Source organism: Pipistrellus kuhlii, unplaced genomic scaffold (genome assembly GCF_014108245.1).
Source record: "Pipistrellus kuhlii isolate mPipKuh1 unplaced genomic scaffold, mPipKuh1.p scaffold_m20_p_18, whole genome shotgun sequence".
Classification (NCBI taxonomy): domain Eukaryota; kingdom Metazoa; phylum Chordata; class Mammalia; order Chiroptera; family Vespertilionidae; genus Pipistrellus; species Pipistrellus kuhlii.
Window position 1 is genome coordinate 8,357,121 of NW_023425493.1, and position 26,925 is coordinate 8,384,045.

Below are 26,925 nucleotides of genomic sequence, written 5' to 3' on the forward strand. Positions count from 1 at the left end.
TTCTAACGCCACTTCTTCAAAACAGACTCGCCCAGGCCATGATATTTTGTGGAAGAGCCACACTCGAGGGGCCAAAGAGCTGCATGTGGCTCACGAGCCACAGTTTGCCGACCACTGCATCAGCAATTACTAGTTGCTCTGAGGAGTCGCCTTTTCTAGGAAGGCACCAAAGTGAACTGTCTTTATATGCCGACTCTTCCTTTTTTATAATCAGCATACTTACTGTTACCACATACTTTTGGTTATAGTGTGGTTTTAATTATTTAGTCATCATATGAATGATTCCCTGTGGTTTTCATGGGCATATCTTTATAGAGAAGTCTGATTTTATTTTGATAGCAGTTCTTCTTAGCGTTAAACATTTCACTTTAATTTCCACTTGGTTTGAGGTTTTCTCACCCTCTATGCGTTATGTTCCCATAATCACTCAGTGATTCCAACTCAAACAAGTTTCCTCTTTTAATTATGGGAATGAAATTTTAATACCAGAGTTTTTTGTGTACAATTTAATCTTTAGATATATTCTTGATGCTTTTGCCAGATCTGGTTGCTTGTAAAATGCCATTTAATAATGTATACATTTCAAATAAATTTTATCTTTAAAAAATACTTGCCTTGTATGATTCCTTACGCCATTGGGATTCTGATAGGGATTGCATTCCTTCTGCAGATCGCTTTAGGAAATACGGATAGTGGAACAATGCTGGTTCTCCCAATCTGGGAAGATGGAATACCTTTCCATTTCTTTGTATCATCTCCAGGTTCTTCCAAAAATGCCGTATAGCACTGGTCAGTGCGGCTCATGGGTTTTCTCCTGTGAGGACCTCGGGCTGAGGGGCAGGCATCAGCTGCACTCCGTAGGTCAGCTTACAATGCCCCATTTAGGAAAGTTTTCTGTGCAGACACTTGCAGCTCATTCCTTTTATTGTTTTATTTTATTTTAAATTTAATTTTATTGTTTCAAGTATTCAAATAGTAGTACATATATCTCCTTTTTTTCCCCATTGACCTTCCCCCAGCCTCCTCTACCTCCTGTCACATGCCCTCATCACTCCCCACCCAGGGGGGGGGGCAGTGTCTGTGTCCATTGGTTAGGCTTATATGCATGCATACAAGTCCTTTGGTTGATCTCTTCCCCCCCACTCCCTAACACTCCCCAGCCTTCCTGCTGTAATTTGACAGTCTGTTCGATGCTTTACTGTCTCTGTATCTCTCTTTTCATTCATCAGGTTATAATGTCCTTTGTTTTCCATCAATGAGTGAGATCATGTGGTATTTTTCTTTCATTAAAAAGAAAGAATTCTTACCATTTGCAGCAGCATGAATGGAACCGGAGAGCATTATACTAAGTGAAATAAGCCAGGCAATGAAAGAAAAAATACCGCAGCTCATTCCTTTTAGAGATAAATCCCACTTTGTTCCTGCTAGCATCTAAAATTATTGTAAGCATCATCTTCCAGAAATTTCCCAGGATTTGGTACTTCCTTGCTGGTGGAGAATAGGCAGAGACATGTTAAATGCAGTTGACAGCAACACCCACTTATTTTATCCATATTTAATAGGTATTCATTATGCGCCTACTACAGGCCTAGAACAGTCTGGGCACTGGAGGAAAAGCAAGAAAACTCGACCCTTGTCTCAATGAGCTTGTCCAAAAAATGAGGCAACATGGCCAGAACATATCAACTGGAGCCTCAGATGGGTCAAATCAAACTACGTTAAAGAAATCAAGGTGAATGTCTTCCACTCTATTAAGAAAGGCTTGATGGACATCAGGTGTAGAAATTTCACTGGTTGAAAGTTCCAGTAAAACCTCAGTCCTTTAATCTAGCACCTGTAACTAGCTTACCAAACTCAAGCCATGCTTTTTCCTTATCCTTTCACTTTTCTACCAGGAAAAAAACTGATTTCCAAGCCTCCAAGTAAATGGGAAAGGGCTTTTCTTCTTTTTTTAAATATATATTTTTATCGATTTCAGAGAGGGAGGAAGGAGGAGAGAGAGACAGAAACGACAATGATGAGAGAGAGTCATTGATTGGCTGCCTCCTGCATGACCCCACTGGGGATCAAGCCCACAATCCTAGCTTGTGCCCTTGACCGGAATCGAACCTGGGGCCCTGCAGGCCAATGCTCTATTCACTGAGCCAAACCGGGTAGGGCGTTTAGATGACTGTGGAAAACAATAAATGTAAGGGTGGGCAAAAGTAGATTTATAGCTGTGAGTACACAAAACACAGAGTTTATTTTGTATTATTTATTAATTATTACATTGTTTTCCATATGAGAAACTGTAAACCTACTTTTACCCAACCCTGCAGATTCTTGTTTTCATAAATAAGAGGCAATATTGAGCCGCAGAACATGTCTGTTACATCATTCTTCCACTACTATAAGACATAACAGTACAGTAAGTACTCAATTTTGCAGGCCTCAGTTTAAAAGACCAGATTTAATGGACAAAATTTCCAGTCCCTATGTCATCTGTGAAAATCAACACTTAACACTCTGTTAATTTTAAGATGCTTATAACCACAATTTGTTTATAATTAAATTAACAGGTTACTTTTTGTTATTAATTCACAGCTTTTTATAAAATACATTTTGATTTCAGAGAGGAAGGGAGAGGGAGAGAGAGAAACATCAATGGTGAGAGGGAATCACTGATCAGCTGCCTCCAGCACACGCCCCACCTGACTGAGCTCACAACCCAGGCAGGTGCCCTGAGTGAGAATGGAACCGTGACCACCTGGTTCATAGGACGACGCTCAACCACTGAACCACACAAGCGGGCTTCACAGTTATTTATTTATTTATTTATTAACAAATTTTAGCAAACAAGCTATATGTTGGGAGGGTGGGGGGAAGAAACACTGTGGTAATTTCACCAACATAAATAAATATTACATATCTACAACTGTTGTCTACATATTTAAATCCAACAGTAACTGCCCATAAACCATGTTTGGCATATGATCAGCTTGTGATCACACTATCAGGCATGGTAATTGGCTCTGAGGTCACGTGGTGTGACTTTCTGCAGCAGTTTGGATGCGTGCTGGCAGGTGTTCTCACATGTACATGCCCCAGCTGATTGCATTTGTTTACTCAAGGTCATGGGTGGGTGCAGCGTTTACTAGACCTATTCAGTATAAAGTTAAAATTATGGTAATATGAAAACTTTTCTGTGAAATTAAACTTTTCGTGATACTTTTTTAATTGGACAAACTTGTCTACTTAAGTAGAAGCAGGTAAATTACCTAATTTGTCAATTTTTTAACACACATTTAGAAAACCTACTTTATTATATAACAGACTTTCCACTTTAGCCCTTTGCCCAAATTAGTCCTTTATATTGAGGTTTTACTGTAATAATAATTACCCCTCAATGAGGGGTAATTTCCCTCTCACTGTCTCCCTACTTATACCTCCTTCAATTGTCATTGTGGAGTGTCTGGATTTTATAATCTATATATATATATATAAAAGGCTAATATGCAAAGTGTCCACTCAGGAGTTCAACCTGGAGATTGGAAGCTCAATTGCTTGCTATGACATGCATTGACCACCAGGGGGCAATGAAAAACAAACGAAGACCCCCCCCCCCCAACCCCCCCACCCGCTGGCAAGTGGCAGCTGGAGAAGGAAGGCCTTGATCAGCCCTGATCTCCCACCAGGCCTAGGGAGCCTACCAGTGCACAAATTTTGTGCACTGGGCCTCTAGTCTAATATAACAAGGTGATTGTCTTATACTTCACCTTCACACTTAGTGTTTTATACACTCTCCCAGAATCTGCATTGTCTTGTTCTGAAAGGAAGAGAAAATACCATGATTCTGATGAACCCACAGTCTTCAGCACATCTCAGGTGCAGCATGGTTTAAATACGCATCAAGTGGTGTAATTCCAGAAAGTGCATTTGTGGTTTATACAGAGAGTTTCCGTTTGCTCAGCATTCTCTCATTCCTGAACCCAATGCAACTCAGGTTCTATCCTCAACATTTTATTAGCAAAACAGACGTTGATGTATACGTTGGGTTTAAATTTTTTTCTTTATTTGATTATATAGAAAACTAAAAAGCACAAAGAAAATAAAATATCCACAATCTTGTCAACTCTTCGTTCATTGCGGTGTTAACGTGAGAAACATTCAACCCCGTGAAGAATCTTTGAGAGCTTATTTGAGCCAAGCTGTCCACAATTGCTGGGAAGCCAAATCTCAGCTGGAGAAGGACCGTTTGCACCATGTTTCATACATTATCCTCCAAAGGGGAGGCTTACGTGGGTTCCATGAAACCCATTGGTAATCGATTAGGAAGGCTGGAGGAAGCAAAGTGGGGAAACCTCTGGGATTGGATAAAAAATAAAATGACAGACACACACTTCTTTTGCTTAGGTGAGTGAAGGATAGTTAGTACACAATGAAATCATCCTGTTGGTGATTTTGAAATCTCGCAGGCTTCGATGAGACTCACTAGCAGACATCCAACCACAGACACCTCAAGTGTTGTCCCTAAGAAAGCCTCATTGGTGCAACATTGGAGCAAGGGCCCTGCGCTTCTGGCCGTCTGGAGGCCCCAGGACAGAAGGGGAGCCCTAAGAGGTGCTGGCCGCCACGCTGCCCACTGTCTAGGCTCTGGGTTTCTATGTTCAGGTCGATGCTCTTTATTCTTTTTTCTTTCCAGAGCTACCAACATACCTTGGTCGGTTAGGCCAGTGTTTCCCAAACTTCTCTCATGATGAGAATCACCTGGTGGAGATGTTAAAATACAGATTCCCGAATCCCAACTGAGAAGTGCTAAACTAGAATTTTTGGGAACATATAGGTAAATTTTATACTATACAATTTTTCCCGTATGTTCCCAAAAATTCTAGTTTAGCACTTCTCAGTTGGGATTCGGGAATCTGTATTTTTAACATCTCCACCAGGTGATACTCATCCTGAGAGAAGTTTGGGAAACACTGGTTTAAACCAAGCTGGGGATGAACCTCATTCCCTCCCCTAGGAGGGTGCTAGCTGCCAACATCGGTGGCGGTGATCCCGCCTCCCTCATCAGCTTGGCCCCGCCTCCCTCATCAGCCTGGCCCCGCCTCCCTCATCAGCATGGCCCGGCCCCGCCCCGCAGCAGGCAGGGCACGCCCACCCCGGCGGCGCACACGGCGAGTCGGGCGATTGTTGCGTGTGGCGGCCGCCTCCAGAGAGGTAGATGCCCGCTGCCCCCCGAGGGTTCCCGCTGACCTCCCGGAAAATGACCCGGTCTTGCGAGCCGCGCAGGGCACCTGCCCGCCCCCCCGAGAGTCCCCTTTCTTCGTGGCGCTTCGTGGGCATCGCTGTGGTGACCCTGGTGCTGCAGTTCCCCGCGTCCTTGGGTAGGAGCCCGGGGAGGGTGCGCCCCGGAGAGGGACGGGAGCGGGCTGGGGGGCGGGCGGAGGGGGGCCCGAGGCGGGCGTGGGTCTGAGGGTTTGGGTTCGGGGAGCGGGGGAGACGGGGAAACGGGCTGGAAGGAGAGGCTCTCAGCGGGTCAGGGTCTGGCTGGAGGCGCAGGTGCGGAGCCGGGCGGGGCGGGGCTGGGGTGGAAGGCTCAGCCACAGACAGAGCCTGGGGTCGTGCCGCGGCGGGTCCGGGGCGGGTGGGTTCCTGCAGCGGCGGGGATGGGGGTTTTAGGGAGGAAGGCTGCCTGGTGGTGGTGGGCACGGAGGTTTCCGGACGCTGGGGCGCTGTGGGTGTTTGCTGGGGGCGGAGGGATCTCTCCTGCAGAAGCCTGCAGGTGCAGGTGCTTGTGGGCCGAGCGGCTCGGGATGCGGAGCCCGCACCTGAGCGGAATGAATGGGAAGGGCTTGCTCTCCAGTGCCCTGTGCGTGGGGATGTTGCTGGGGCCCGAGCTGGGCCCGTGCGGGGTGTTTGCGCTGAGGATGCCTGGGTGAGGGGAGGGTGGGTGCCCGCTGCGCTGGGGGCGGGGGGGGGGGGTGGCCTTGGCTGGGGGTGACCTGGTGTGCGCTCAGTGGAAAGCTGGGCGGGCATGCTCACTGTTGGCTTGGGGGGGGGGGGGGGGCTGTGCTGGGCGCGCAGTGTTTTGTTTTTTTTGTTTTGTTTTAATTTATTGATGTTTTTTACAAAAAGGAAGAGAGAGGGAGAGTTAGAAACATCGATGAGAGAGAATCATCGATCAGCTGCCTCCTGCACACCCCCTACTGGGGATGTGCCCACAACCAAGGTACATGCCCTTGACCGTACTTGAACCTGGGATCTTTCAGTCCGCAGGCCGGCGCTCTATCCATTGAGCCAAACCGGTTTCGGCGCGCAGTGCTTTTCGTACATAAAGGTTACAGGCTCATTGTTGCCCCAAATCATATGGATATGTTGCTCCCTCCCCTGTGGTCCTCCCCCCCCCCTTCCTCCTCCCCATCTAGGGAAGATTCGGAAGCAATCTAAAAAAACGTAGGTAGCTACACCTGGGGAGAAATGAGAATCGTAAGAAATGAACCATAAGCGATGGTGATATTGTTTTCCCGTTTGCGGCTCATCAACTAAGCACGAAGGCCACACCCTGTGTGAGACCCTTCACTGAATCCGAAGAGTTATGTGATCTATACATGAAAAGCACTTTTGTTGTGTAAAAAAAGACATATTGGGAATCCTCTTGATATGCTTTCCGCTACTGGGATTGCATGAAACAAAGGTTGCTTGCCTAAAGCAATCACGCCATTGTGTGCTTGCTTTCTTGCTGGCTCCAGGAAATTCTAGAATGATCTTATGCATTTGTCTTGAGGACAGAACATACAGACTTTCTAGCTCTTTGTGTTCCTATTGTAAACGGGGATGTCCCGCTCTGGGTATTCAGTAGATGTTGGTGGAACAACCTCTCTGGGAATCCTCTTTTAAACAATGCCGCTAATGACCAGCAGCCAGGCCTGTTTTGTCTTGTCTTGGACAGTTTGAGGAGCATTCAGACACCCAGGTGAGCAGTCTGTCAGGAGGTCCACGTTAGGGCGTGGTAGAAGTGGAATGTCTGGAATATTTTCAGATTTTTAGAATATGATAGGAGTAAAATTTGACTTGTTTGGAATACTCTTGACTGATCTCGCCATCTGAAGTGTGAGAGAGGAGGAAGGCTCCTCAGGGATCAGAATAGGGACATCTCCTTCGTTAAGATCCTTCCTCACATAGGAAAGACGGCTGCATGCTTTTAGTTAGCCCTTTAGGACTTTACTTGATGTGTCTCCATCACATTATTTTGCATAATAGTTCTAACACATTTCTTTTTTTTAGACTTTCAAGCCCACAGGTAAGGAAAAAAAAAAATTACTGAAATAAAAAGGCAGAGGGAGAAAAAGGACTTCTGAGAACTGAGTTTTGAAATGAATTTCCAAAGAAATGGGCAATGATGCATACCTATAGCCCTGATATTGGTCTCCTAAATTTACTGTTGGATAGAAATGCGGCTCTTTCCTCAACACACCAAAAGCGAATAGAATGCGACTGAGAGCCGATGGCCCACTCCGAAGGCAGTTGGGGGAAAGCAGGGCACAATTCTTTACAGTCCTGCCAAGGACCTTTCCATTTGTTCCATCCTCCCTGGATGTCAAAGAGGTTACGTATTTCATTTTTATGCTCCCGTTTCCTCACTTTTAGGTGACTGTGGTAAACCACCAGTGTTTCAATCTATGAAGTTAAAGGGTACGCTTAAACCTTCTTATGCACCTGGGGAGAAGATTTATTTTGAATGTAATCCAGCATATTATTATTCTTATTTTTATGGCCTCAGCACCTATTGTGAGAAAAATAACACGTGGCACCCCATTGACGAAGCTTGTTACAGTAAGTAAACAGACTCTTTTTGTATGCAGGTGTGCTTGCTCTGGTGGTGGTGGTGTTTTTCTTCTGAACACATACTTGGATTCGTTTTCCACTATGGCGATCATGATTTTCCCATGGGAAACAAGGTTTTAGAGAGCAAGACAGATGTTTGAGCTTCGACAAATCTCCCGGGAAGTTTTTTGTAGGCCATTGAGTGGATAAATGTGAATTTCGTGTTTTCCCTTATCATAGTGAACTTAAGAAAATGCTATGGCATGAATTGACAAGAGTGGTGTGGAATTATTTTTTTATTAAATCTGTTTTGAAATTTGTATGGGGAAAAAAATGAATTTGCAAATTTTCTTTTAGGAAAACAATGTCCAGTTCCTAAGGTTCCTAATGGTGAAGTATATGAACAATTTGAACCAAATACGGGCTTTCAATTTGGTAAAAACGCTTACTTTTATTGCAACTATGGGTAAGTTGCTCCTTAAGAGAAAATGAGGTAAATGTTAATGATTCAAGTTTGTTTTTCTTCTCTTCTTAAACATTCCCAAAAAGTTGATTTCACCTGCTTTCTTATGGAGACTGAAAACATATGTACTTAATAGAAAAAAACATAGAGGAAAGCCAAGTTACATTACCCTTGTCATAGGTAACAATAAGCTTAGTGTAAGCATCACAGATGTGGTAATCATGGTGACTTCATCTTTGACAACAGTATGCACCCGATTAAAAAAAAAACCAAGGCTCAGGGTGGAAGGAGGGCCCCCAGGAATAGTGTATGGTTGAAGTCCTCTAATTATGTATTTTCTATCTGATGGATCTAGACTTTATTGTGATTGAGGTATTGAAGTCTATAACGATTGTGGTAGAAATGGCTGTTATGTAGAAATGGGCATTTCTCCAATTCTGTTGCTTCCTGTAGTTTGATGATCTGTCATTAGGTGTCAATGTTTATAACCATTTTATCTGCTTGGTTTAGGTACCTTTTATTAATAGCATTTAAGGTCCTTTGTCTCTTGTCAACTTCTTTGATTTTGAGTCTGTTTGACCTGATATAGTACAGCCACTCCTGCTTTTTTGGGAGGATATGGTTTGCATGGAATATCTTTTTACATCTATCAAGTGATTTTGTCTTTGGATCTCAAATGAGTGTCTTGTAGACAACAGAGTAGGACTGTGTGTTCATTCTGCCAACTCTTTCTTTTGATTAGAGCATTTGCCATTTAAGTGTAAACCAGTGACAAGGAGGGGCTTCTGCTTTGTGGTATATGCTTTCTATATGCCTGGCAGCCTTTTTGCTTTATTCCCTCCATTATTGTCTGTCTTCTAAGTTAGTTGTTTTTCTGTAATGAAATGTTTACATGTATTCCTCATTTCTTTTTTAGTCTATTCTTTTGCTATTTTTGTATGTGGTTACCATGGGGATTACATTTAAAACCCTAAAGTTATATCAATCTAAGTTGGAATTTATACCAGTTTAATACACAAAAACCCAACTCCTTTATAGCTTCCTAGTCACCCCATTTGGTTGTTACTGTCTCAAAACTGCATCTTTATATGTTCTTTTAAATGTATTATCTCTTAATTTATATACAAAACAAGATTTGGAGTTAAATAAAAACACAAAGTTGCAGCCCAGCTGTGTGGCTCAGTGGTTGAACCAGGTCACAGGTTAGGGTTAGTTCCCAGTCAGGGCATATGCCTGGGTTGCAGGCTCCATTCTCTCTCATCATTGATGTAACTATCCCTTTCTCCTTACCCCTTCCTCTCTGAAATCAATTAAAAAATAATATATTTTTAAAAAGTTACAGTACCACTAGTTCTTACAATAATATTTTATCTTTAAATGTATTATCTCTTAAATTGTGTGAAGAGAACAAAATTATGATTACAAACTTTTTTCTTTTTTTTTTTTACTAAACTATTTTTAAAACAATACAAGCTTTTGTAATTACCCATGTATTTACCTTTAGTGAGAAGTTTATTTCCCATATGGGCCAAAGTTACTTTCTAGTGCCTTTTTATTTGACCTTAGAGGACTCCTTTGAAATTTTCTTATAGGGAAGTTCTAGTGGCCACAGGCTCCCTCGGCTTTTGTTTACATGGGACTGTCTTAATTCCCCCTTCACTTTGAGGACAGTTTGGCTGGATAAAGTATTTTCGGCTTAGAGTTGTTTTTTCCTTTTAGCAGTTTTAGTATATCTACCTACTGTTTTCTGGGTTCCAAATTTTCTAATCTGCTGATTACATTATTAAGGATCCCTTGTATGTCATGATTTATTCTGGTTCAAGATACTCTTCCTGGTTCAAGATACTCTGTTTTTGGTTTTTGAGTGTTTGATTACAGAAGTCCTTATGTTTCATTGGGGGATTATGTCTAGCACACCTCCCTGCTGATAGTAATCCAAGTCTCTGGTATAAAGAGACATAGAATTTGCACTTAATTATAGACATCCTTCTGTATATTTTAAATCACCTCTAGACTACTTATAATACCAAATACAATATAAAGGCTGTATAAATAGTTGTTACATTTTATTGTTTATGGAATGATGACAAGAAAAATAAAGCTGTACTTTTCTTTTTTAAGAATATTTTCAATTCGTGTTTGGTTAAATCTACAGATGCAAAACCTACAGATCTAGAGAGTCTACTGTATTGTGTTTTAGTGTAGGTCATTTGAAATCATTTTACCTGATGGTTATTGAGATCTGGGGTGTTTATATTCCTGTCTATTATCAAATTTGGGGAGTTGTGAGCCTTCATATATTCTATTTGCCCATTTCTGTCTTCTCATGTTGGGATTATCACAATGTGCATGTTGGTCCACTTGATGGTTTCTTAAGCTCTGTTCACTTTTCACTTTTTGTCTTTCCTTTAGACAATAATTTTGTTGTCCTAACTTCATGTTCACTGATTCATTCTTTGGCTGGCTCAAATCTACATTTAAAAAACTCTAATGAGGTTTTTCAAGGTATATTGTACTTTTGAACTCCAGAATTTTTGTTGTTTTTTTCTGTTTTTTTTTTTATTTATTATTAATCTGTTTAATGATATTTCAGTTTGTTCACACATCATTTTCTTAACTTTTCTTCATTTTTTCCCCATTTAGTTCTTTGAGCATCTTAAGAGTTATTCTGAAGTCTTTGTTTAGTAAATCTGCAATCATACCTTTATCAGGGACAGTTTGTTGATTTTTTTTATAATGGATCATACATGCCTCTTTCTTGGTGTACCTTGTGATTTATTTTATTTTTTAGGAATACTGCATAATTGAATCTAATAATGTGGTAACTGTAGAAATCAGCTTCTTTACCTTCCTTAGACCTTGCTATTTTTTGGTATTGTTTTTGGGTACTTTTATTGTAGTTTGGTGTGTCTGAGTTGAGATCAGTCCGAGATATAAACTGAAGGTCTTCTCAGATTGTTTCTGAGCCTTTCCCTGAGCACAAGCACTCAATTTCTAATTTTCTAAATATATGCTTTCTTTTTGAAGAGCCTGGTTTTTAGTGTCTACCTCCTGAGGGAGGAAAGAAAAATGTATAGTGGAGAGAAAAGGGCGCAGGATCTTTAAATCCCTGAAAGTCGTTTCAGCTGGGGAGGAAGGAGCCTCCCATCTCTGTCCACTTCTCTGTGATCGAGGCAGTAACCAGAACACAATGTTCTCATATGTGTAGGCAGGGCCGTTTTGCCCACCTGGCTATTGCAGGCTGCTTGTAGGATACACACACAGCTGCCTGCCACTTTGTGGATGGTGGGAGGTGTATAGCTGCTATTTTCCTAAGAGCTGAAATTATGTTTACTTGTTGGGGTCTTTCCTTGGAAGTTTCAAGCCATCAGTAGACCACAGAGTTCAAAAATAGTTAAATCAAGCAGATTCTGCCTTTGAAATGGTTGTCTAGTTGGAGTGACAAAGTCCTACTCTTCCATCTTCTCAGAATTCTCTCTTAAAATACTAAAATATGGAGAAAATAAGTGAACCTTCTGAAACTATGTACAAACTGTTTCACTATTTTTTTTTAACTTGATCAAGTGAAAATAATGGAACATCCATTTAATAGTTATATACGGAACGACTGCTAAAGCATTTTGAGGTGTTTCCACCATTTAAGACACAGATTTTTTTTCTCACAGAAATTGTATCTTTATTGAGAAATGCAATATATACAGAGAAATGTGATGGCAAAAGAGTAAAGGAGAAGAACCAAATAGTTGTTCTTGATTATTGCAATGAGAATCCAGAAGGAGGAGAGTACTGTGAATTTAAATAATCAGAGATTTCATCAAGTAGTATGTCTGAGCTATTCCAAGAAACACATTCTGATTTAAAGAATACATGCATGCCTGTTTTATTGTGCTTTGCTTTATTGCATTTTTATCAGCATCCGGGCATAACACTCCACTGGCAAAAGAGTCACAACTTGGCTGAAGGCTCAGTGATGATTGGTTTTTTTTATTATTATTATTAAGCATAAAGCATTTTAAAATTAAACTATAAACATTCTGTCTTTAGACATAATGCTATTGGACACAATATACTACGTTATAGTATAAATATAACTTCCTAGGCACTGGTCACCCAAAAGTTTTGTATGATTCGAGTTTTTGGGATATTCACTTGATCGTGGTGGTCCAGAACCAAACCCATGCTATCTGAGATATGCCTGTATTAATAAGAGCTAAAACTTACCTAGCACTCACTATGTGCCAGATATTAACTCATCTACTACTCAAAACAAACCCATGATATATGTACTATTACCTCCTCTTCATAAATGAGGAATGGGAAAAAGGGACACATGAAGGGACTTGCCCAAGGTCAAATAACAAGTCAGTTCTAGAGCTGGGACTCCAAGCTCTAGGGCCTTACCTCTGGACTGAGTTGTTGTGTGACTGAGCAGAATGGAAGGAGCAAAGCCATGGAAATCAGTGTGTTATGCCCGGGAGAGCCAAGAGGCCAGCCTGCTAGGCATGACAGGTTTACTTAGGTATCTTTACTCTTGGCCAGTGTGTGTGCAAATGCAAAAACTGTTTAATTTAACTTCAGATTTGAAGTTTAGAACTTTCACGATAGTATGCCATTTAAGAAAATTCCCCCTCAACTTACTATAGTGCAGAAAACAACTACATGAAATGTTCCTCTGTATTATGTACATCTTGTTAGCTGGTAAATAAAACAGTAACCTTTTTTCCCCCTTCATTTAGTTATTACTTAAAAGGTGAAGCAGTTATAACTTGTGAACTTTCTGGAGACACAGTGTATTGGGGCAGTGATATCCCAACATGTGAAAGTAAGTAAATTTTCACTTTAGAATTTAGACTAGCAATTCTCAATATTTTTTGGCCTGGGATCCACTTACACTGATTTTTTTAAAGTAAATTATAATTGACATACAATAGTATATTAGTTTCAACATAGTGATTCATTGTTTATGTGCCTTACAATGTAATCACTCTGATAAATAACCATTTAAAAAAAAATCAGTTTTCTTTTGAAAGTTCATTTCTACATGGTTCGACTTTGGGGTAAAAACATTTTCTCACAGAAACATTCTAAATAAGTATTAGATTCACCATTAGACTATAGAAATCATATGGTAATGAATTTATTGAATTTGTTTTACTAAATATTGTCTTAATGTTTAATTTTCCTCTCATTTCCTCCCTCCCTCTCTCTCTCTCTCTCTCTCTCTCTCTCTCTTTTATAGAGATTTTGTGTAAAGCACCTGCAGATATAGTTAATGGAAAACGCACAAATAACTGGAGGACTGAATTTGAATTTAATGAAGTAGTGAGTTTTACTTGTGACCCTTCAAATGGATCTCAGGAGTTTTCACTTGTTGGAGAGAAAAAGCTTACTTGTTCTGGGCCTGAGGAATGGAGTAGTGACCCTCCTCAATGTAAAGGTAATGATACTTCCATTCATTTTCTTCTTCATTTGTAAATACAGAGCAAACACTTTGTAGATAGTCTTACCTATAAGTAAACAAAGAGTCATATGTGCCTCCTGTTAAATTGACTTTTAATTTATCAAAAATTGAAACAAAAATAATTCTAGTTGTATGAGTCCCCACCTCCAACATGTTCTTGGTACTTCAGTTTATACAATGTGAACTACTGTTTTGGAAGGACCAAAAACTTAACATGCATTGGCTTAAAAATAAGAAAACCCTTTTTATATTAAAATGTCTGAGTTATTTCACAATAAGTACTGGTGGAGTAAACTGTAAAAGACCCGACTCTCTTACTGAAAACAATAATAAACTCTGTACACACATTTTTAAAAAAACAGTGTTTTAAGGCATAGGGAGTAAATTCAAAATGAGGTAACAGAATAATAAAGCTAAAAATAAATGAATTTGAAAAGATAAAGTACAGAAAATTCAATGAAACTAACACCTGCTTCTTGGAGAAGATTGATAAAATAGATATACCTACAGCTAGAATGACAAATAAAAGGATGATATTTAGTTATTATCAATATCAAGAATGAGCCCAGCTGGTGTGGCTCAGTGGTTGAACATTAACCCAGGAATCAAAGAAGTCACTAGTTTGATTCTCAGTCAGGGCACATGCTTTGGTTGCTAGCTCAAACCCCAGTAGAGGGCGTGCAGGAGGCAGCCAATCAATCATCAATTTTTCTATTTCTTTATCCCTTACCCTTCTTCTCTTTTCTAAAAGTCAATAAAAACATGTTTTTTTAAAAAGAATAAGACAACACCGAATATCCTGTAAATGTAAAGAATAATGTATAATAAGTAAATATTACAGAAAACATGCTGCCTATAAATTTGGCATCTTAAATGAAATGGACAAATTCCTGGAAAGACACAAATTACTGATGTCCACTGATAGATTAATGAATAAAGAAAATGTGATATACACACACACACACACACACACACAAACACATATACACATACAATGGAGTATTAACAATAAACAGGAATGAAATCTTACCACTGGAGACAACATAGGTGGACATAAAGGGTATTATTTATATAAGTGAAATAAAAAAGAAAAGACAACTATAGGATTTTACTTATATGTGGAATCTAAAACAACAAAACAAATTAACAAACAGTAACAGATACACAGATACAGAAAACGTAATGGTTGCCAAAGGGGAGAAGAGTGAGTGAAGCGGTGGGTGCAAAGAAAATACTGAGCGCGATAAGATGGACCTTGAATCTTCACCCAAAATTTTCAGTAAAATGCTTTTAAACACGGGACCATCTTTTTTTTTTTCTTTTTTTCTTTTTTTAAAAAAAGGACTTGTCACTTCTAAATCCTGCTCTGCCACTTAGTTGGCTAGGTTTATTTCTCTAAGGCTCAGTTTTCTTGTTAATAAAATGATAGTAGCCCAACAAGGTGGTCCTATAACTTAAAAAAAAAAACACAAAACTGTTTTTAAGACACGAAATACCAAAACTACTGAAAGATGTAGGGAACCCGTATAGTCCCATATTTATTAAAGAAAGAGAGTTAAAACTTTCCCTCAAGGAGAACTGCAGACCCAGATGGCCTACCTGGGGAATTCTACCAAACATTTTAGGAATAGACAATAGCGCCTCTACACAAACTCTTCAAGAAATATGAGAAGGGAATACTTCTCAACTTATTTCATAAGGACAACATTAGTGTGATAGCAAAACCAGACAAAGACACTGCAAGAAAATTATAAACAATATCCTTAATAAGTATCGAACCAAAACTTCTAAACAAAATGTTAACAAATCAAATCCTATCATATATAATACTAAAAATGCATGATAATCTATTAAGATTTATCCCATAAATACAAGGTTGGTCCAAATTAAAAAATTAATCAGTGCAATTTATAATATCAAGAGACTGCAAAGAAGAAAATAACATGATCATCTTATTAGATGCCCCCAAAACAGAACTCATCATCTTTTCAGGATAAGACTTCTGAGCAAACTAGGAATCAAAACTGGATAAAAGGCATTTGTAGAAATCTTAGAGCTTACATTAATTTTAATGGTAAAATTAATTTATTTCCTCCCAAGGTGGGAACAAGGGAAGTATATTCACTCTCACTACTCTATTCAGTATTGTACTGGAGGTCCTACAACAAGGCAACAAATAGGCTATATGTATGAAAGGAAGCAATAAAAGTGTGTTGACATTTCCAAAGACATTAGTTTTAGCTAAGTTTCAAAATAAAAGATCAAGCTGCAGAAATCAATTACATGTCTATATAATTCTAACAGCCAGTAGAAATTGAAATTTTAAAATTGCTGTTTAAAACACCTCCAAAATACTTGCACATAAACCTATCAATATATGTGAAAAGATTTGAATGCTAAAAACTTCTAAGCACTAATAAAGAAAATTAAGAAAAACCTTAATATATGCAGGGACATAACGTTGGTCATTGATTGAAAGACTCAGCATAGTAAAGACATTAATTCTCTGGCTTTGATGTATAAATTCAGCACAATCCTGATAAAAAGCCAAGCAAACTTTTTGTAAATTGATAAACTGATTCTAAAATTTATATGGAATGACAAAAGAACTAGAATAGTCAAAACCATTTTGAACATAATTGAAGGATGCACTCTACCTGATAGCAAGAGTCTATGTAGACCACATGTGTCAAACACAAGGCCCGCGGGCCAAATCCGTCCCGCCAGGCCTTGCAATGTGGCCCGCACCGCGCTGTCATCACTGCACTCCGCTGCATTTCCATCACAATGACAGTTTATGACTGTTCAGTAAACCATTCTGCCCGCGATTTAGGCTGGATTTTAGATTTTGGCCCCTTCTCTGATTGAGTTCGACACCCCTAATGTAGACTATAAGATATATAGCCATATAGGACAATGGAACAGAATAGTGAGTCCAGAATTAGACTCTTGCAAATATGTCCAGTTGAGTTTAATCGCAGATATGCAAACAAATCAGTGGTAATAAAATGATTCTCTTTTCAAAAATGACACAGGCACAGTTTGGCTTCTATAAGGGAGAAAAAAAAGAACCAAAATCTATGTAAGCACTATTCTCAAATATTTACTCAATAAGCGTCATATTGATAGATTTACACATAAAACCTGAAACGGTAAGACTTTTACAAGAAAACTTAGGAGTTATTTGGGACCTAGACAAAAATTTCTTAAATACAGCCCATAAAGCATCATTCTTGTCAGAATTTTAACAAATTGGGTGTTCCAAACTCAAAATCTCTGGTCTGCAAAAGTCAAAGAGAATGAAAACAAAGCAATAAATAAAAAATATCTGCAAAGCACACATCTGATAATGAGCTTTTGTCTACAATATATAAATAACTCTCAAATCTCAATATGAGAACAATACTAATTTTTAAAATAGGCAGATATTTGAATATACCTATTCCATCAAACATGAAATACAAATGAGAAAAAAGTGAAATTTTATTCAATATCATTAGTAATTACAAAAATGTAATTAAAAAACCACTAAGAGATGCCACTACCTTTTTTAAATGTCTGACATCAAACAAGTCTATTTTAACTTTCAACTTTATTTCAGCCCTGTGTGTTTATGTAACAGTCTACAATAGGGGTGTCGAACTCAATCAGAGAAGGGGCCAAAATCTAAAATCCAGCCTAAATCGCGGGCAGAATGGTTTACTGAACAGTCATAAACTGTCATTGTGATGGAAACGCAGCGGAGTGCAGTGATGACAGCGCGGTTCGGGCCACATTGCAAGGCCTGGCGGGACGGATTTGGCCCGCGGGCCTTGTGTTTGACACATGTGGTCTACAACCTAAAATTAGTTTTTGGTTTTTTTTTATCTCTAGGTTTCAGTCTAAAATGGTTGGAAAACATGGTCCTAATTCCATTGGCCTTTCTATTTCATGAACAGCCCAGTTCATATGTGTTGTTGCCATCTGAGAACTTTTCCTTTGCATATCTTTGCATGGCTACCTCCTTTTCAGCTTTTAAATTTCAGCTCAACTATTTTCTTTTCACGAGTCTTTCCGACCTTTTTAAGTAGACAGGTATCGCCGAAACCAGTTTGGCTCAGTGGATAGAGCGTCAGCCTGGGGACTGAAAGGTCCCAAGTTCAATTCTGGTCAAGGGCATGTATCTTGGTTGCGAACACATCCCCGGTGAGGGGTGTGTAGGAGGCAGCTGATCGATGTTTCTCTCTCATCGATGTTTCTAACTATATCTCTCTCTCCCTTCCTCTCTGTAAAAAAATCAATAAAATATATATATAAAATAGACAGGTATCATAATCAGTGTTAGCATGAAGGTTTTTTTTTTTTTTTTTTTTTTTTTTTTAATCTTTAGTTAAAGCTAACAAGTACCAGATGTGGCATTTGAACTTATCCAGAATTTGTACCTGGTAAATTTTCTCAAAATTTGCAGTAGAAAAAAATGTATGAGATAAAAAATATATCTCTACTGACTGTTTGTTCTAGGTGGAAAAAGTTAGATTTTTAAAATATTTGTTATTGATTTTAGAGGGGGCGGGAAGAGAGAGACAGAAAGAAACATTGATCAGCTGCCTCTGGTTCATACTCTGACCTGGAATAGAATCCACAGCCTGGGTATGTGTCCTGACCAGAATCATGCCAGCGACCTTTCGGAGTATAGGATGATGTTCAACCAACTTAGCCACATTGGCCAGGGCACATAAAAAAAAAAGTCTTTGTTTTAAAAAGTAGTGTCTTGTCTTTCATTCCTTCTCTTCCCACTGGAAATTTCTACTTTGCAGGAATTTCTACTTTGCACTATCTTTTCTGACACTGGGTTAAAGCAACTTTCTATTAATTCTGAAATTTCTCTACTCCTTAGTGGTACTGTGTGAACCGCCAGTGCTCAAATATGGAAAACCATTGTCGGAAATGAAAGAAAAATTTTTCTACAAAGATGAGGTTGCATTTCAATGCCTGAAGGGTTTCTACCTTAATGGCAGCAACCCGGTGTTCTGTGGTGGAAACAGTACTTGGGAGCCTGAGATGCCCACATGTATTAAAGGTACACATTATATATTTTCTTTCTTTTTTAAGGTTTCATTTCTTTGATGTTAAATATCAGTGATACACAGTCATTGAAAATAAGCAGTTTTAGTAATTATCTCATATTCATATCCATGACAGATGTATGACATAAAGTTCATATAGACTTTTGCTGTTGTGATTTTGTATGTGTTCATAGGGTTCTTAGCACATTATGTATATCATTTAGTTATACACATGTACCTTGTTTGTATTTTTATGTATAAAAATGTTTAGCAACCATTTTTTTTCCCCAGGATAAATTGAATGAATCATGGGAATTTTTACCTAAATAAGAATGGAATTTATGTAAATGAAGTGATTATTTTCAATTGATTGATTCTACATTGTTATATTTTTCGATATCAAAACCTATTTTAAGCCATATTTAGTAATATCCTCCTTATATTTTTACAAAAATCGTTTGAATTCATGTTAACACTCATCACTTTTAGTAAGAAGAACATATTTATAGCCATTTTGATTGTTATTTTCACTGATTCTAAAATTATATTCCATAGTCCACATATATAAATGGGTATATATATCGATACTTGGGCAAGTTATGTAAACGTCAAGTGTATTTGCTTACATGTAAAAGGACTTATTGCCTCCCTAAATGGGTGAAAATACAGCTTCAAAACTGGTTGCACTTAAAACATTTAGTATTAATTCCTGGCATTTGGTAGCCTCGTAAAAGCAGCTCATATATGACTTAATTGGTATTAGTGAAGAGGAAGATGTGGCGTTTGTTTTCTAACATGAATGCTTTTTGTGTCACCATTTTTGCTATTTTATTTGTTTAATATATATATTTATTGATTTCAGAGAGGAAGGGAGAGGGAGAGATATAGAAACATCAGTAATAAGAGAGAATCACTGATCAGCTGCCTCCTGCATGCTCCACACTGGGGATTGAGCCCGTAACCCCTGTATGTGCCCTGAATGGGAATCAAACCGTGACCTCCTGGTTCATAGGTCGACACTCAACCACTGAGCCACTGCAGCTGGGCTAACTTTGCTATTTTAATTCATTTGCCACATTTAAAAGTAACTTCCTGGTCCAGGACTATGTGTGTTTCTTAGACTGCAAGTTCTTTTTATACAATACAGTTTGAACTGGGAAATTTCTGCTGTCTTTAAGACTGGTGTTTATCCTACCTCATGCAATTCTTTTTCTCTTTACTGGGCATTTCTCTTTGGTAACAGAAACTAAATTTCAAACCAACTTAAAGGCAGGAAAAGTCCTTAGGTACTGGATTGAAATGGAGGACTTGTTGCAGGGACTGTCATCAGCCACTCGGCCTAAGACCTGAGGTTATTTTCATGTGGTGGGAGGAGCTGTCTTCCTGATTTCAGTGCTGCTTTCTCTGGCTTCTCTTTGGTTTCAGCAGAACCAAGAGGCAGGGGCAGTAGGGGGAAGAGCATTAGCCTGGGCTGACCTCACTCAGGGCCCTCCATTGGTTCTGCTTACTCCTGGAACACCATTTCCGTGGGCTTTAATTTCCTGTTGGTTAAGGAGGGTGTTGAACACAAATCTCAATCACTGGCTTCTAATTTGGTTATTTTCTGTTGTCCTAAGACTTTAAAGAATCGAGGGGAATTACGCATGTTAACATGGTAATTTGAACACCTTTTTATAATATACCTGGTACCTGGTTAGCCTCCTTGAGTTTCTGAGTTGAGTGCTGTGAGGTTGGAGAGTGGGGAAGAGATGGTTTTGGTGTGGATTGATATATAGGATTGTATATATAAGTTTATATTCATTGACCCATCCATATTTACCTGTATGGTTCTAGTGGGTATATATACTGTGGGATACTGTGTTTGTTGATATGCTCTTTTGAAAGAGTTGACCATGATAACTCATAAAGGATTTATAAAACACATATAGTTAATATTTGAAAGAGGAGGATTGAGGTGAGGAAAAGTGTATGAAGAGAAAAATGACAAGGATCATTTTTAGAAATAACTCCTCATGGTATTATTAAATCAATTTTTATTAGAGAAGACTATAAAAAAGGACCAATATCATCATATAAATAATGGTGATAAAGTAGATCTGATTATGCTATGAAAAAAATGTTCAAGATATATTAAACAGAAGAAGGCATACAAATGATTTGGTTTGATTTGGTTTGATACTACCTAGATGGTATATTTTAAAAATGTATGTTTACTCTGAGCACAATATTTTTGTGATTTGTTTTTAGTTAACTTCTCAGGTTTTCATTATAAAATATAAAATAGTGAACTTTTTTATGTATGCACCTGTGTAAATATATTTAGGTCATATTCTCAGAAATAGAAACCCTTAGTTTGGAAAGTGTGCATATTATAACTTTGAGGAATAATTAATCTTTCTGGAAAATAAAAAAAAAATCAACCCTGGGTGGTTTTGCTCATTGGTCAGAGGGTCAGCCCTGGGATTGAAGGGTCATGGGTTCAATTCCCAGTCAAGGGCACCTACCTTGGTTACAGGTTCCTTAGCCCTGATAGGGGCGTGTGCAGGAGGCAACCAATCCAAGTTTCTCTCCCCCAACTCATTTCCTTTCACTCTCTCTGGAAATCAATGGAAAAAATACCTCAGGTGAGAATTTAAAAAATCAAATGCATATTTTTATTGATAACTGATAAATGGAACAACATTTATTTTTCCAGGTTTCAAGCCTACTCATCCAACCAAACCTCCAGTTTCAAAATATCCAGGTAACTCTTTATCCTACTTCTATTAAGAACTTTGTATGGTGATGATGAAAAGTATTATCTTTTAATTTGCATTTCTTTAATGAGGCTGAACCTTTTTTGTTTATATTTGTTTATGACCTTTGCTCAGTTTTCTGTTAGGTTTCTAAAATTTTTGTTTGTTGTTGTTGTTGATTGTGAGAGCTCATTACAAACCAAAGACCTTTTAATATATAGTGAATATTTTTCCAGGTTTTTTAACTTTAATTTTTCTAGTTCATTTTTTTAAGGTTTTTATATAAAATTGTTTATATCTTTTGTTACATGAGTAATATACAAATGTATTTTGTATATTTTCAAACATAAAAGTCTACAGAGCAAAAAAATTAGTTCTCTTTCTCTAGTTCATTGTTCATTGTCATGGTTAGTAATTTAGGTATATTTTTATTCATTTCTGATGTATAAGGATACATCATATCCTTATATGATGTTATACATATTGGGCATTTTTTTTCTTAACCAGAAATAGAATCACATAGTTTGAGAGTTTTAGAAAAATATAAACAAACAGATTGGGATTGTATTTAGACTTATTCCCATTCTGTAATGACAACTTTTATATCATATTTTAAATTTATTCTCCTATAATAGTCTGTTATATGTGCAGAAGTTTTATATTAATAAGCAGTTGAATGTATTGATCTTTTCCCTAATGTGTTGTCTTTCTTATAAAAGCTTTAAGTCTTGAAATTACATAAGCATTTTAAGAACCATGTATCTGATTGCATTCTTTGCATTTAAATCATTGGTATATCTGAAGTTCATTACGGAATGTGGAATTAGATTATGTTCTCCACTCTACCCACCCTAAATCAGTGGCTAAGTATCACCGTCTATGGAATAAATTGTCTTCTCTCCAACTGTTTTATTATGCACTGAATTCACTGGTGTTCTAGCCTCCTTTCTGTTCCCTTAACTCAGTCTATTCCAGTACTAACATCAGCTTGTTTTTTAATGTAGTACTATGATGGTTTAATATCTGGCAGAACACCGCCTATTTAGAAGTGTGCAGGCTACTGTTATGTTGATTTTTTTCCAGACTTTTATTTATTTATTTTTACCATTTCAGCCATTCTAATTGTACAATTTGGTGGGATTAAATACATTCACATTGTTGGGCAACCTTCACTACTATCTCCCAAAGTTTTCATCTTTCCAAACTAAAACTTTATTCATATCCCTCCTCCCTGCCTGGTAACTTCTAATTTCTGTCTCTATGAACTTGACATGCGAGGTAACATCATAAGTGGAATTTTACATTTGTCTTTTCTGTATCACTTATTTCATAAGGCATAATGTTTTCAAGTTCATCAGAGTAGCATATATCTGAACTTTTTTTGTGGCTGAAAATATTGCAATGTTTATATATACCATATTTTGTTTACCCATTTATCTATTAATGGATACTTGGGTAGTTTCTACCTTCAGGCTATGCTGAGTATTATTTCCTAAATATTGGCATTCAAGTATCTGTGTGAGTCCCTGTTTGCAATTTTGAGGGCATGGCTGGCTAGGAGAATTGCTGGGTTTTATAATTGTTTCATTGTATGGAACCGTGCTTCCACAGAAGCTGCACCATTTTACATCCCCATCAGCAATGTACAAAGATTCTAGTGTCTCTACCTCTTTGCCAATACATATTCTTTTCTGTTTTTTGGTAATAGCCATCCTAATATTTGGTAGGTAAAATAAGTGAAGTAGTATCTCATTGAGGATTTTGTTTTCATTTCCCCCTTAATTAGTGATGTGTAGACATCTTATTTTGCACTTATTCCCTATTTGTATCTATTTTGTAGAGAAATGTCATTCAAGTCCTTTGCTCATTTTTGAATTGGGTTGGGATTTTTGTTATTTAGGAGTTCATTATGTATTTTGGAAATTAATTCCTTCTCAAGTATATGATTTGAAGATGTTTTCTTCCATTCTGTGGGTTGCCTTTTCATTATTGATAGTGTTTTTTGATGCACAAAAGTTTTTTAATTTTGATATACCCAATTTATTTGTTGCCTATGCTTTTGGTGCCACATCCAATAAATCATTTTAGTGTATATAAATGCAACTGATTTCTGCATGTTGATTTTATAGTCTACAATTTTGCCAAATTAACTAATTAGTTTTGTAATTTTTAGACTTTTACATAAAAGATCATGTCATCTATAAAGAGATGACATAATTTTTTTAACTAGTTCCTTTGGTCCAAACTTCCAATATTATGTTAAGTAGCAGTTGCAAATGTGGGCATTCTATCTTGTTCTAGATCTTATGGAGAAAACAGTTTATCACCATTTGACTATGATGCTAACTATGGGTGTGTTTTTAAAAAAATAAATGGCTTTTATTACATTAAAGAATATTTCTATTCCAAATCAACTTCTAAATTTTAATCCCTCCTCTAAAAATCTTAGGTAGAATCATATTTCATTCAAGGCAAATTTGAGAATACAATAATGGTAAATTTGCTTGCTATTCTACACAGGAAATGTCAGTGCAAAGGGAAAAGTTTGCTGAAATTTAGTATAAACTTTGAATATTTTATAATTCTATAATGAAAAAATAACAATTTATATGAAAATTACAAGCATTTTTATACAAATGCAAAAAAAATCAATGAAGTTATAGATCTTTAAGCTTTATTTAGTCTTTTCTTGTTTTAAACTTATTTCCTTTTTTTCTCTCTAGGATATCCCAAGCCTCTTGAATCACCACCAATTCATGAGCTTTTTGAAATAGGTATTTGTTATTAATAATTGTTTATCATTGTTTATCATAAGACTTTAGAGTCCTAGTTAAATATATTATGTTCCAATTATTTCAAGTTAGGGGGAAAAAGATGATTAGCAATAGTATGTGCAGATACATGTACGCAATTTTCTCTAATCTTGTGAATTCTGATTGTCCTATTAACCTTTACTAAATAACCTGGTGTGGTAACTATAGACAAAACGAGACACATCATATAGCTGGAATCTATTAGCAGTGTTCTGTAATCAAAATGATCTGAATGTACTAGTAGTCATGCTAAAACTAGAATACTTTTTAGATGATCAGATCAAGAGTAAAATGCAACTGCTACCTAGGATCCATACATGTTCAATATCTTTAAATCTACTTTTCATTTCTTCTCAGATCCAGGAGTCATTGCTCTAATTATTCTTACTATACGTAAGTATCTCAAACTTGAATACCACTTAAAATATTACTGTGAATTGCATTCTTTTCTAATGACTTTGTAGTTTAGTCTCTAATGTTTATAGCTAGAAATTAAGCAAACCACTGTAGAAAAAAAATGGCCTTTCATATGATATGCACGTTTTGCAGGTGACTGTACATTCATTTATATTCTGTATGTCCATTTAATAACCATAAATTATTTTTTAAAGATAATTAGTTATATGACTTTTAATCTCAGGTGTTCTTCAGGTAATTTAAAAGGACACTTTTCTGATTTACTGTGGACTATTTAAGTGATTCCAGGGAATTGCATTTAGGTAGGGAAGAGTCCAGATGGACTATGAATGTATATGTGCTTAATTATATTTCTACTGTCGGCTACATTTCAGTGGTCAATTTCTTTTGCTAGAATTTGAATCTTAGAAATTATTTTTGCGAGTTACATGCCATTTGTATTTGTTCTCTGGTTTCTTATAGTTGTTGGCCTTGCAGTAATTTGCACCTGTGTGTACAAATGTCTTCGCAAAGAAACAAAAGGGGTAAAGTAAACATGTTTCTTCTAATTTATTGGTCCTTCTCACTTTTGAAATACTTTTGTGTCACTTTTGTTTTTAAAATGTTCTATAATTAGTGTGCCATCGAAATTACATTTCTTGACTAAAATTATTCTCAGCTGCACTTAATATCATTGCAACAAAAGTAATCAGTGCAGAATTGCTTGAGGTATTAGCTGTTAAGTTCAGGTTCTGCAGCAAATCATGGACCATGATGAGCCTTTTTCCACTCTAGGTATACCCTATTTTCTAAAGTGAGTAGTGATCAAGATTACATTTAAAATAGTTCACTGCTGCATAGTAGAACAGTGAACTATTTTAAATGTAATCTTTAGATTCCACATAAGAACAAAATCGATCCACAGACATAGAAGCAAGTGGTCAGCAAAGTCATTGGTCAACAGTACAATGATTGAAATTTGAGAGCTAATTTTTTTAATGCCACTTCTTCAAAATAGACTTGCCCAGGCCGTAGTATTTTGTGGAAGAGCCACACGTGCCTCGCGAGCTACAATTTGCCGACCACAAGTATTATCCACTGAGTCTGACTCAGTGGATAATGCTTCAGGCCATGGACTGAAGGGTACGTACCTTGATTGCAGGTTTCCCAGCCCTGGTCCAATATGTGCAGGAGGCAACCAATGGATGTCTCTCTTCCTCAAAATATCCTCAAGTGAGGGTTAACAACAAAGTCATAGAACAGACTGTTGAATCTTAGTGGGAAGGCAGGATTGGGTGAGAAGAGATTAACCAAAGGATTTATGTGCCTAGAGCCCATGGACACAGTAGTGTGGTGAAAGCAGGGAGAGTGTCAATGGGAAAAACAACAAAGAGGACATCAATAATACTTTCAACAATACCTTCAACAATAAACCATTTTATCAAAAAATACCTAGAAACTAAAGTTTAAACAAAGAGTTTTGTACTCAAATTTTAAGACTCAAGAGAAATTGAAAATGCAAGTAAATGAAGCATATACCATGCTTATGGATAGAAAGAATAAACATTTTTAAAATGTCCATAATACCAAAAGCAATGTATTGATTCAATGCAATCCCTATCAAAATACCAATGGCATTTTTTTCAGGGAACTAATAAAAATAAAACTTATATGGAATAACAAAAAAACCCAAAGAACCAAAGCAATCTTAAAGAAGAGCAAAGTTGGATGTATCATGCTACCGGATATTCAAATATAAGGCTTCCGGATATTCAAATATACTATAAGGCTTAAAAAAACTGACACACAAATCAATGAGCAGAGATCCCAGAAATAAACCCACATCTATATAATCAGTATAATCAGCTAACCTATGACAAATAAGTTAGACTTTTCAATAAATGGTGCTGGGAAACTGGACAGATGCATGCAAAAAAAATATTAGACCACCTTTCACACTATATATAGGAAAACTCAAAATGGATTAAAGACATATTTAAGATTCAAACCATAAAAAAAATAAAAGGAACCATAGGCAGTAAAATATCAGATATTTCCCTTAGTAACTATATACATATATATAGTCATCTTAGGCGAGGGAAACAAAATAAAAAAAATAAACAAATGGGGCTATTCAAACTAAAAAGATTTTGCACAGCAAAGGAAAACAACAAAATGAAAAGACAGCCCACTAAAGGGAAGAAAA

At 37.3% G+C, this 26,925-nt stretch overlaps 4 protein-coding genes across 5 annotated transcripts in view; 3 read left to right on the forward strand and 1 right to left on the reverse strand.

Annotated features, from left to right (window-relative positions):
• The window catches only part of LOC118721675 (complement receptor type 1), a 76,708-nt gene extending 76,446 nt beyond the window's left edge, over window positions 1-262 (forward strand). The window contains exon 43 of the mRNA XM_045583412.1: window positions 124-262. The gene's annotated coding sequence lies outside the window, so the exon portion shown is untranslated. The remainder of the gene's footprint in view (window positions 1-123) is intronic.
• A 1,198-nt stretch (window positions 263-1,460) lies between these two features.
• Window positions 1,461-26,925, forward strand: part of LOC118721676 (membrane cofactor protein-like) — a 122,198-nt gene continuing 96,733 nt past the window's right edge. Inside the window, exon 1 of the mRNA XM_045583413.1 lies at window positions 1,461-1,732. The gene's annotated coding sequence lies outside the window, so the exon portion shown is untranslated. The remainder of the gene's footprint in view (window positions 1,733-26,925) is intronic.
• Window positions 5,228-25,301, forward strand: LOC118721259 (membrane cofactor protein). Of its 2 annotated transcripts, none has more exons than XM_036442058.2 (9): window positions 5,228-5,366; window positions 7,630-7,815; window positions 8,164-8,272; window positions 13,006-13,091; window positions 13,509-13,706; window positions 18,607-18,789; window positions 21,471-21,518; window positions 24,234-24,284; window positions 24,681-25,253. In XM_036442058.2, exons 1-9 carry the CDS (start codon window positions 5,246-5,248, stop codon window positions 24,785-24,787), a joined length of 1,089 nt encoding a protein of 362 aa, XP_036297951.1. In that variant the 5' UTR covers window positions 5,228-5,245; the 3' UTR covers window positions 24,788-25,253. The 2 variants fall into 2 exon arrangements, with proteins under 2 accessions (XP_036297951.1, XP_045439041.1); XM_045583085.1 differs by lacking the exon at window positions 5,228-5,366 and having other exon boundaries at window positions 7,626-7,815; window positions 24,681-24,716; window positions 25,203-25,301.
• Window positions 13,615-26,925, reverse strand: part of LOC118721252 (testis-specific gene 10 protein) — a 54,619-nt gene continuing 41,308 nt past the window's right edge. Inside the window, exon 19 of the mRNA XM_045583084.1 lies at window positions 13,615-13,776. The gene's annotated coding sequence lies outside the window, so the exon portion shown is untranslated. The remainder of the gene's footprint in view (window positions 13,777-26,925) is intronic.